This window comes from Chiloscyllium plagiosum, chromosome 19 (assembly GCF_004010195.1).
Source record: "Chiloscyllium plagiosum isolate BGI_BamShark_2017 chromosome 19, ASM401019v2, whole genome shotgun sequence".
NCBI lineage: Eukaryota > Metazoa > Chordata > Chondrichthyes > Orectolobiformes > Hemiscylliidae > Chiloscyllium > Chiloscyllium plagiosum.
The window spans coordinates 25,508,982-25,521,718 of NC_057728.1; the positions used below are offsets into that span (position 1 = coordinate 25,508,982).

The 12,737-nt window shown below is 40.2% G+C and overlaps 1 protein-coding gene across 7 annotated transcripts in view; it reads left to right on the top strand.

The window, feature by feature from the left end:
• The window catches only part of LOC122559603 (ADP-ribosylation factor GTPase-activating protein 3-like), a 65,380-nt gene that overhangs the window by 32,032 nt on the left and 20,611 nt on the right, over positions 1 to 12,737 (top strand). For all 7 annotated transcript variants that reach the window (XM_043709373.1, XM_043709372.1, XM_043709375.1 and 4 more), the window contains 2 exons: positions 3,331 to 3,462; positions 7,788 to 7,913. In XM_043709373.1, the coding sequence (XP_043565308.1) occupies positions 3,331 to 3,462; positions 7,788 to 7,913 (258 nt within the window). The remainder of the gene's footprint in view (positions 1 to 3,330; positions 3,463 to 7,787; positions 7,914 to 12,737) is intronic.

Genomic DNA, 12,737 nt, shown 5'->3' on the forward strand with positions numbered 1-12,737 from the left:
CCACCTTATCTCAGTCCCAACCCTCGGACTCAGCACTGCCTTCTTGACCTGTAATCATCTTCCCAACCTCTCCGCCCCCACCTCCACTCCGGCCTATCATCCTCACCTTAACCTCCTTCCACCTATTGCATTCCCAACGCCCCTCCCCTAAGTCCCTCCTCCCTACATTTTATCTTAGCCTGCTGGACACACTTTCCTCATTCCTGAAGAAGGACTTATGCCCGAAACGTCGATTCTCCTGCTCCTTGGATGCTGCCTGACCTGCTGCGCTTTTCCAGCAACACATTATTCAACAGTAACATTGATAATCTAGCATCTGAAAGGATATGTGTGTTCAACTCACTGGTCTAATGATCAAGCAAACAACGATTGAAGTTGGAACAATATCCAGTAACTTATTACAAATTCACAGATATGAGTCTAATTTATCGGCGGCACAGCAGTTAGCACAGTGCCAGAGACCCGGGTTCAATTCCTGCCTCAGGCGACTCTGTGTGGAGTTTGCACATTTTCCCCGTGTCTGCGTGGGTTTCCTCCGGGTGCTCCGGTTTCCTCCCACAATCCAAAAATGTGCAGGTTAGGTGAATTGGCCATGCTAAACTGGCCGTAGTGTTAAGTGAAGGGGTAAATGTAGGGGAATGGGTCTGGGTGGGTTGCGCTTCGATGGGTCGGTGTGGACTTGTTGAGCCGAAAGGCCTGTTTCCACACTGTAAGTAATCTAATCTAATCTAATCCTCCATATCTTCGGCACAGAAAATTGTGTGTTCAATGCAGTGTGACTGATTGTGTATTAGTTTACGTAGTAATTCTTGGTGTAACATAAAAGTTGTAGTCCTGAAAATTACAATGTTTGAATTAATATTAGTTAATTAGATTTTTTCCATTCTAAACAAACTAAAACTTGTTAGGATCCATAGGCATAGCCAGAAAAAATGGACAACTTTCAAATGCTGTATATTGCTACGTTGTTATGTTCATAATGGAGAAAGTGAGGACTGCAGATGCTGGAGTTTCTAGGAGAAAGTGAGGACTGCAAATCCTGAAGAAGGGCTTATGCCCGAAACGTCGATTCTCCTGTTCCTTGGATGCTGCCTGACCTGCTGCGCTTTTCCAGCAACACATTTTCAGCTATGTTCATAATGGAGTCACTTTTTAAAAAATATTTAAATAGAGCAGAAATATGCTGACCCTTTCTGTTTGCTTCCCTCCTGTTATGTGTTGAGATGTATGGAAAGTTATTGGATAGTTAGGGAGGCTGTTTCTCACTGGGGAGTGTGGGATCAAGTTAAAGTAAGTGGCAAAAATAGCCTCTCCTTCAGCAATCACAGCACGAGTTTGATGTGACAGTAGAATCCTGAAATACAGGTCTTAGAAGAGCCCCTTTATACACTATTCTTACATATATTACATTTCCATTACTATGGTGTTACATTTTTAATCTCTAGTACACAACCCTGGGAGACAGGAAATGAGTTAAAACATGTACAAAGTGCTGGCTGCTACTTCTGATGGGACATCTGTCCCTTCTGCTTGCACAATTAGGAGGTGTTAGTCCTTTTGTCTTTTAAGTTAGTAAATATTAATAAAAATGCTAGGCCTGTATGCTCTAAATATGTTAAAAATTGTACCTATACTTAATAAAAGTATAAAGGGTATTAAACTGATTACTATAGCTGGGTTGTGAGATTTATTTACTTTTTCCCTGTATGTGTTTCATTCATTTATGCAATTTCTTGGAAGCGCTGTTTTGTTAAAGGGATAATGGTCCAGTTAGAAGATATTTAACAGGTACTTAATCTGTTCAGGTTCAGGACAGGTTGGTAAGGGCTGATTAATATGAATGTTTCATGGAGACTTGATGGGGATGGTAATGTTCTGTATGCTACACTTATTCAGAGTGTACTTGTAGCATGGACTGATAAGGCATGAAAATGCAGTAATAAGTTTGAAAGAGTTGTTTTATGAATGAATGAAACCGTGTTATAATAAATCACGAGTTAATCAAGAGTTATGCGTGAATGGAAGCCTGGTATTAATGAATAAAGCAAGCTGGTGATTGAATCAATAAAAATAGGAGAAAGTGAGGACTGCAAATGCTGGAGATCAGAGTCAAGAATGTGATGCTGGAAAAGCACAGATGGTCAGGCAGTATCCAAGGAGCAGGAGAATCAATGTTTCGGGCATAAGTCCTTCATCAGGAATGAAGATTAGTCATCTCTTAATAAAGATAACCTATAACGAAATATCACATAACACAATATCCCACAGTGGAGGTAGTCTGGTTGTTTTGGGATAGGGAGAGGTGTTGAATTATAGTGCTATCTTGCATTACTCTGAATTACTGAGACCAGATACGAAGCAAGAAAATATTTCCAGGTCAAATGTGCTGCATGTCTGGATCACGTCTCTGACAATAAGCTTCATGGAAGGTTCTAAGAAGGGGAAATCAGCCCTTTGGAAGTTTAGGCAACTTCTTTGCCAGGGTAAAAGCCAGAACTTCCACAAGATTCTTCCCAGCTTGTAACCCATCTCTGTTGATCCAGGTGTTGGAATATTTGAGTAGTCATATTGCATCAGAATTTTGCTTGACTAGAGGCAGTCTGACTAATTTAGTGCTACTTTCAAAGAAGCGACATCATAAAGCCATCACTCAGTTACAATTTTTGACTGTACTACGAGTACATAATCCTTTATCTGAAATTCCAAAATCTGAAAAGCTCTGAAATCCAAAGTTTTTTTCTTGAAGTTTTTTTCTGTAAAACGAGATTGTTTGGCATACGAACAGGTGACCCAGCTCCACACCCACGTCACTCAGACGTGAAGTGGCAGCGTGGCATAGCACTGGTAGGTGTCAACTGGTGTCTCAGTATTTGTACTAGTCACACGTCAGTCTGCTGTTCGATAAGATTTTTAAAATTTCACTGTGAAAGTGTCATTTTCCTGAAATCCAATAAACAATTGGACCCGAAGATTTCAGATGAAGAATTGAGTACCTGTATCATTTGTTGGAAGCCAAGTCAGTTGCATATGTTATCATTTTCATCATAAAATTTAGTGTAATGTAGAGATTGTTCTTGCTTTGAAATAGATTCTTAACTGTTCAATTAGTCATAGAGATGTACAGCTTGGAAACAGACTCTTCGGTCCAACCTGTCCATGCCGACCAAATATCCCAACCCGATCTAGTCCCACCAGCCAGCACCCGGCGCACATCCCTCCAAACCCTTCCTATTCGTATACCAATCCAAATGCCTTTTAAATGTTGTAATTGTACCAGCCCGAACATGTTTTCAAAGTTTAAAATAAAAACAAAGAAATGTTACATTACAGTGTTTCATCTCTTCGGCTTGCATACCAAGATCTGGAAATACAAAGAAAAAAGGAAGATGAGAAATTGAATAAGTTGGAAGGCAAGAAGAAGGAGCAAGCAGAGCGATTGGGCATGGGCTTCAGCAGCAGAGCGTAAGTGCCTTTTACTATATCACTGCTTACTCGGGAGGTTGGAGGCAAAAGATAGCAAACTGCAAAGAACATTTAAACTAGATGGTGCAGTAAGTTTGTAGGAGATCTTGCAGTGCCGTGGGTAACATCCATGCCTCTTAGGTTAGAAGGGCTGAATTCATGTTCAACTTGAGGACTTCGATTGTCAAAAAATATGCACTTATAACTTGGCCAAACAGGTCCAGAATCCGCTTTCAAATCTTTTCAGCGTACACCAGTGGCAGATGCTATGACTGGGAGTGATTCCTGATCAGCCACATGATGGAAAGAAATTATAGCCTCTGCCATAATTATCCATAATTCAAAAGTACAACATGCATATGTATAATAGTAAATGTTGCCACAACAACTCTGACTCCTTGGGGCTTAATTGACTGGAAACCTGGCACATCCACCTATTGTACTGTTTGCTACCTTCTCCCAGCTCCACCCCCTCCCATTTATCTCTCCACCCCGGAGACTCCCTTCCTTCGTTCCTGATGAAGGGCTTTTGCCCAAAAGGTCAATTTTCCTGCTCCTCGGATGCTGCCTGACCTGTGCTTTTCCAGCACCACTCTAATCTAGACCATGGATCAAATTGGTGGCAACAGCTGGAGTTTTGATCCCCATTCCAACTGGGCTGCATTTGGAACCTTACTCCATTTCTGTGTTGCTGGTTATGTTTGCTATGGTTCAGACCTACATCTAAGCAGAGAACACATGAAGCAAGTTAGTACTGAATAGAATGTGGATGGAAAAACAGAACTTCTGCCATTGAACTAAGAGGTGGGCTTTTCTTGCGGAGGTGGACAATTTTAGGACAAGTCAAAGTTTGCATAATTTTAGGTTAATTGCATGCGCCTTGCGATGCGTAATCCAAGGATAATAGAAACTTGATGATGATGCTTTGCTTATCCTAGCCAGCAATAATAACCTTCAGGCAAGTAAGAACTAAAATAACAAGCAATGAGTATTTCTAAATAGAAATAACTAATAATTGCCTTCCTCCCAAGCATTATTTAGCCTTATGCAAAGCCACCTTCTTCGTACAATGGTAAGTATGTAAAACTATGGCCAGAGCTTCTAAAATCTAAGCTTTAATAAATGTCTTAGAATATAAAACATAAAATAGTACAGCACAGGAACGGGTCCTTCAGTTCACCATGTCTGTGCCAACCATGATGCCTCTCTAAACTAATCCCATCTGCCTACACATGGTCTGTATCCCTGTTCATGTGTTTGTCGAAATGACTCTTAAACATTGCTATCATATCTATTTCTATCAACTTCACTGGCAGTGTGGTCCAGGTATCTACCACCATTTTGCGTAACAAAACTTGTCTTGCAGACTTCCTTAAAATTTTGCCCTCTCACTTTAAACCCAAGCCTCCAATATTTGAAATTTCCACTCTGGGAAAAAGACTCCCATTATCTGCCTTATCCAGGCCTCTCATAATTTCATTTACTTCTATCGGATCGTCCCCTCAACTTTTCGCTGTAGCGAAAAACAGTCCTTGTTTGTCCAGTCTCTCCTTATTACAAATACATTGCAAACTAGACAACATCCTTTTGCATCTTGTCCAAGCCTCCACACCCTTCCTGTAGTGATAACTATACACTGTACTCCAAATGTAGCCTAACTACAACTTTTACACAGTTGCAACGTGACTTGTCAACTTTTATACCCCATGCCCCACTTCAACTTTCCTTCCTACTCCCCCAGGTACATGCAAGCCCTGGGCTGCCTCCACTGCTAAATCAAAGCCACCCACCAACCGGAGGAAGAAAGCCTCATCTTCCACCTTGGGACCCATCAACCATTTTGCATCAACATCAATTCCACTAGTTTCCAAATCCTCCCTCCCTCCACCTCATCCCAGAGTCAACCCTCCACCTCGGCCTTCTTGATCTGTGCTACCTGTCCATCTTTTTTTCCACCTATCCACTCCACCCTCCCCACCAATCTATCACAATCACACCTGCATCCGTCTATCATGTTCCCACCTATCCACTCCACCCCTACCTCACTATTTATCTCTCGGTCCCCTTCCCCCTCCACATTCCTGACGAAGGCCTTATGCCTGAAACGTCAACTGTCCTGCTCCTCGGATGCTGCCTGACCTACTGTGCTTTTTCAGCGCCATCCTTTTCGAGTCTGACATCTCCAACATCTGCAGTATTCCCTTTCTCCCAACTGATGAAGGCAGGTATGCCTTCTTTACACTTTCTTTATCCACTTGTGTTGCCACGTTCAGAAAGCTTTGGACATGCAACACCACATATTGTATATTTCCATTTACATTTTAACTCCCAAAATATATCACATCACATTTATCTGGATAAAACTCCCATCTACCATTTCTCTGTCCAAGTTTCCAACTGATCTGTATCCTTTGACACATTAGCAAGCAGATGACAAGAAAATTGTGGCTAATCAGGCCACCTACATTTTCATCGAAATCATTTATGTAAATTACAAACAACAGAGGTCACAGAACTGATCCTTGCAGAATACCAGACCTCAAGTCAGAAAAACACCCTTCCACAACTACTGTCTTCTATGATCAAGTTACATTTATATCGAATTTATCAAGTCACTGTGGGTACCATATAATTTAAATCTTCTGGACCAGCCTACCATTATTTCATATTTCATTTACAATTTGATTTCAAATAAGGTGCGACACTACATTTTTTTTTTAAATTTAAAACAATAACCAGCCATTATTGTTTTGAATGGCAGAACAGGCTTGAAGAGCCACATGACCAGCCCTTGCTCAGATTTTGAACATTCTTGCTAGCAGGTATTTTTCTTCACACTTTCTGACAGATACTTAATGTGTAAAGTATTTTGTTTATCTGCAAAGTAGCAGTGTTGCTTTGATTTACCTAACAGTCCTCTAGGTTAACAACTCACATTTTTATGTAGTTTTGTTTTAGCCATATATATTCAGATGTTCACAACATATCATCAAAATGGATAAAGAGCTCAAATGTAATAATTCCAAGTTTGCTGATGACACAAAAATTGGCAAGAGTGGTGCGAAGGATGTAAAGAGGCTTCAGGGCAATTTAGACAAATTCAGTATTACGTTCCTTCCAATTTTCCAGCTCCTGCACTGACCTGTATCTGCATGGTATGCATGGACCCTCAGAGCTGCTATGTGGCTTAGAAGAAGCATTAGATGAGTGGGCAACCAATGGGAGATCTAGTATAACATGAATAAATATGAAGTTGTCCACTTTTTGGTAGGAAAATTTGAAAAGTAGTGCATTACTTAAAGACAGATTGGGAAAGATTGATATACAAAGGATCCCAGGCATCCTTGTACACCAGTGATTGCAAGCAAGCCTGAAGGTGCAGGAAGTTGCAAGGGAGTTTGAGAACAAGAGCAAAGAATTCTTACCAAAATGGTACAGATCATCGGTGAGACCAGTCCTGCAGTATTGTGTGCACTTTTTAATCTCCATATTTAAGAAGAGATATTCTTGCAATCAAGGGAGTGGAGTGAAGTTCACCAGACTGATTCCTGGGTTGGCAGATCTGTGGCCTGAGGAGAGATTGAGTCAGTTGGACCAGTATTTGCTGGAGTTTAGAAAAATGAAAGGGAATCTGATTGAAATGTAAAGCATGCTGATAGGTCTGGACTGGCTGACTGATGTAATGTAATTTTCCCTGGCAAAATGGCCCAGAATGTATGTTTGTAATGCGCTCACCTATAATTTTCTTTATCTTGTTTTATTACACACCTATATAATTTTTGTTGATCTACATTTATATTAATTTTATTGGAAGCTGCCAGTGTGAACATGTTGAGCTATAATTACACTCTTCAGTTATTGGAGATTTTTAGTACATGACTTTTACTTCTCTCAGCCTGTGCTGCAGGGAAACCTGTTGTTGAACCAACTTTATTTTTCTGTTTTATTTTAATGTTACCATCCATTTTGATGTTTAATTGTGAGTAGAATCAAATATAATTTTTTAAACCACATCTAGCTGCTCTGCACCATCTATGATTGTCTGAGAACTTCCTTTGTCCTTGGGTTTGTGTGTGGTGATTAAGTAGTGTGTGTTACAATTTTTCAACAGCCTGAACTCTGTGGTGAACGTGGTTATGGGGAAAGCTTTCCTGACAAGATATTTCAGTTATGTTACAAAACACTGTCTAAACCTGGGTGTTAGTTGTTGTTTTTACATTTTGAATTTGCCCATCAGTTCTTCTTAGTAAGATGCTAAATGCAATTAAGTATAGCTTTGTGTTGTGCTATCTTATGTTCTGCTTTTTCTCTTTCATTCCTTGTAGGGGAGTTTCCCATTCTGTATTATCAGATATGCAAACTATAGAACAGGAGACACCGACTATTGCAAAATCTTCTAGGAGAAAGTATGATGATGATGATGAACCTGCTTTTACTACTTCTCATTCCAGGTAATAATCATATCCTCCTGTACTTGATCTTGAAGAAGAGTGTTAGAGTGGAGGAAAGATCATAATGGTAATCAGAAAGATTAGGTTTTAAAAAAGCATTGGGGCTGTTCCTGGTTATTTCCTCCACAATGCACCCAAGGGTATAAGTGTCTTATAGTAGTATTGTGAATCATTGAATAGATCAAAAGATTTTCCTGTATAATTCATTACTTTTGTAATTTTGTTCCCCTTGAACTTTTGAATATTTTCATCATTGAGTAAACAAAAAATGTTAACTTGGAGTTTTATAAAATGACTTTCAGAAAACATCAGGAAAAGACCTTTGCCACAAATTTACTCGTGTTATGATATAGGTTTGCTTGCTGAGCTGGAAAGTTTGTTTTCAGACGTTTCATCACCATACTAGGTAACATCTTCAGTGAGCCTCCAGATGAAGTACTGGTGTTGTGTTCGGGTTTCCTTGGTTTGATGATGTCATTTCCTATGGTGACACCATTTCCTATTTTGATGTCATTTCCTGTTCTTTTTCTCAGGGGGTGGTAAATGGGATCCAAGTCAGTGTTCGTTAATAGAGTTCTGGTTGAAATGCCATGCTTCTAGGAATTCTCATGCATGTCTCTGTTTGGCTTGTCCTAGGATGGATGTGTTGTCCCAGTCGAAGTGGTGTCCTTCCTAATCTATATGTAAGGATACTATTGAGAGTGGGTCATGTCATTTTGTGGCTAGTTGATGTTCATGTATCCTGGTGGCTAGTTTTCTGCCTGTTCAATGTAGTCTGTGTTACAGTTCTTGCAAGGTATTTTGTAAATGACACTAGTTTTGCTTGTTGTCTGTTTGTATAGGGTCTTTCAAGTTCATTAGCCGCAGTTTTAGTGTGTTGGTGGGTTTGTGGGCTACCATGATGCCAAGGGGTCTGAGTAGTCTGGCAGTCATTTCTGAGATGCCTTTGATATAGGGGAGAGTGGCTAGGGTTTCTGGGCGCGTTCTGTCTGCTTGTTTGGGTTTGTTGCTGAGAAATCGGCGGACTGTGATCATTGGGTTCCTGTTCTTTTTGAATACACTGTATAGGTGATTTTCCTCTGCTCTGCATAGTTCCTCTGTGCTGCAGTGTGTGGTGGCTCATTTGAAATAATGTTCTGATGCAGCTTCGTTTGGGGATGTTGGGTTAATTGCTTCTGTGGTTCAATGTTTGGTCTGTATATGTTATTTTCCTATAGACATTGGTTTGAAGTTCCCCTTTGGCTGTTCGCTCTACTGTGACATCTAGTTTGTTGTTGATTTCCTCCTCTTTACTGAATTTTATGCCAGTAAGGGTATTATTGATGGTCTTGAAAGTTTCCTCTTTTTTTTTGTTTAGTGATGACAAAGGTGTCATCCAGGTAGCAGACCCAAAGTTTGGGTTGGGTGGTTGGCAGAGCTGTTTGTTCAAGTCTCTGCATTACTGCCTCTGCTAAGAACCCTAATATCAGAGATCCCATGGGTGTTCTGTTGGTTTGTCTGTAGGTTTTGTTGTTGAAGGTGAAGTGTGTGGTAAGGCATAGGTCCACTAGCTTGACGATATTGTTCTTGCTGATGAAGTTGGTGGTGTTTGGTGTATGTGTCTTTGGTTCTTGTAATAGTGTAGTCAGTGTTTCCTTGGGCAGGTTGATATTGATGGATGTGAACAGGGCTGTTAGTCAAAGGAGACGCAACATCTGAAAACCAACCTTCCAGTTCAGCGAGCAAACCTACATCCAGAACCACAACCTGAGCTACAAACCTTCTCAAAACTTGCTTATTCATGTCAGTCTGAGAGAGATTTGTCAGCAACATAGATCAGTTCTTGGATGAGAATTGCCCGGTTTCATGATTTGGTAGTAGATGGTTTTGGAGTAGCATTAGTCTGGTTGTCCATCTAGTTATCTTTGGCTGTGTACTTTATGATGAAGGGACGCTAGAGAAACCAAGATCAATATAAAAGAAATTGCTGTTCAGAAAAGAAATGAACTCTTCATTCAGGAAGCCAGTTATAAGCAGTTTTGTTTTCATACAATGGTGCCTTGTACCATTCTATATCTCCCCTGCCAACTTTAGTCTTTGGATGTTACAGTACCTATTTGGTACATTAGCTGGGACTGTGTGGGCAGTCATCACTGGATTTTGGATACAACTGATGTGCTACCCCAGTTAGTTTCTTTGAAATAAAGATGAATTAGAAAGATAAAATAGTGCAGATGCTGAAAATCTGGAATAAAATCAGAAAATGCTGAAGATACTCAGAACAGGGAGCATCAGAGTTAACATTTCAGGTCATGACTTTTCATCAGAACTGACAAAAGCAAGCGATGTAATACATTGTAAGCAAATAGATATGTTGGAGTCTGGGGTGGGGGAAACAAACGTGAAGATTGGTGATTGCCTAAAAGACTGGAGAAATCAAATGCAACATTTGACTGTCTAAGGTGAAAGGGAGTGATAATGGGCATACAAAGAAACGAAAGAACAAGTTTAAATGGTAGAGCAATGAAGAAGACCTGACTCTGAATCAAAATGAAGAGAAAAACCAAAGTAAAACCAAAGCCTGGAAAATGGTGTAAGTTTGTCTCCAACAAAAGTATTTTTACCTAATGTGGCAATGCTTATGTTGTGGGAGATAATGTTTTAAAAAAAAAAGTGGGTATGAATATTGGGGTATTGAAGAATCCAGAAGACACATGCACAAGTATTACATTCTTTGTGACTAGCATTAAGCTGTTACAGAGGAATATTCTCCCAGTAGAGTGTCAGGCTTCAAGTAATCCAAGGTAAGATGAAGTAAGATCTTTATGCCCTTAGGTCACATACCATGATGCAGTGATGATGTGATGGACAGTTCTGTTAAGGTAATCTGACTGTGAGATGTAACTGTACAATGGACATCTGTTGTCCTGAAGCAAAATCAAGTCAAAACTAGATATAAGCCAAAACCTGTAAAGAAAAGTTAAATATGAATATGATCATTTTTGGTGGGTTTTTTTAGCATTTACAATATAATTTACCATTCTGTTCTATTAGTCCAAGTACATTTGACTTCATCAGATTTAATGGCAAACAATGGAATACTAGTGACATGCTACTTACATGTAAAAATAAATTATGTTTTGATTTGAAGGAAACTACTTACATAAATTAATACAAAGCAGAATTTTTAAACGCATACTAAAACTTTGCTTTTGAATTTTTGGTGGATTCTTCCTGGTAACACTTAATACGACCTCTAGTGATGAATGGCAAGCATTGAAAAACTGCAGTTGGGCATGCAAACTGTCATACTAACCCAAGCACAGCAGGTGTTAATTGTTGTGTTGTGTCTGATCCCGAATATAGTATAGAAAATGTAGTGAAGGGTGAATCGGGGACTCTATCTGATCTTTGCCCTGCATGGACCACATGTTTTTCTGCACGTTTTGGGCTTTTTTATTTGGTGGTATTTTAAGTAAACTAGGTTTTTGTTCAACTAACTTGGACTTGCAATGATGAAATTCAGTGCTGTGAGCCTTTTGTCTCGATAAGTAATGTAACTGGTGCAGGCACTGATGGGCTGGATGGCTGCCTCCTATGCTGTCACAATTCTGTGATTCAGCAATAGAAGTAGTACTACAGAGTATTTTGAGGTAGTTGAGTGAAATAATTTGCTTAATTAATACTATGTAAACAACTTGGAAAATCATGAAATCAAGAATAGATAATTTATACGTTAATTTGCAATATTAGTACAGTTAATAACCAGGAATAATCTCCATAATTGTTTTTATTTTACACGTCTCATTTGTGTTAAAATGTAATCATTTTATAAAACCTTAGTGAATCTGTGTCAGCAAATTTACATACAAATGTATTAGCATCCTGCCCAAATACAGTTCTTCAATAGCATCTTTTTATGTAGTGCTTCCACCTACACACAACCTATTTATGCATATTGCAGAAGTATTATGAAACAAGATATGACACGAATATGAATTATTGGAGCAGTTAACCAAAGTATTATTCAAAGAGAGTTGTATGTGTGTAAGAATAAACGGGGGGGGTGGGGATCCAAGATTGCGGTGACCCAGCAAGTCTGAGTCTACAGTGCTCCTCCCAAGACTTGGGCAAAGTGGGTCACCCACCCCCACCACACTCTCCAAATCACTTAAAATAGCTTTTACTTAATGTAATTAGTTGCTTAGTATTAAATTTAAACCATTTAATCTCCAGTAAAAATGACTAAAGGGAAGGGAGCCTGCAACTCTCAGCAAGCAGGAACCCCTCCCCCACCCTCTCCAGCTGATGCAGAGGCATCCACAGACACCCCCGCGGACTTAGCTACAGTGGTGAGCCTCGTGGAAGTCATCTCCAAACTGGATGCGAAGATCGACGCTTTTATTGAAGAATCCCGAAGCCGATGGGACTCGCTCTCGGCCACGCTGCAAAAGCATGACTGAGACACTAAGGAAATCGAGCGCCAAGTTGGAGGGGCGGAGCTAAAGGCCGCGACCTCCGAACCTACAGCACAATCGGCCGTGGATCGGGTCCGGACTCTTGAACAGCGAGTCTGGACCTTAGAGAACCACATTGACGAACTCGAGAATCGAACCAATGCCCCCGCCCGATCCTGTTCCGGCTGCAGAGCTATAAGGAGAGGCAGATTCTCTTAGAAGCTGCCAGAAATCTTGGAAAAGATCCCAAGCCATGATCTATAAAGGATCCAAGATCATGTTATTCCAGGACTTTTCCCCAGCTGTGGTCCGAAAGGGGAAGGCGTTCAATGAGGCGAAGAAGTGTTTAAGGGACTTACATATTCAGTACTCCTTGCACTACCCAGCA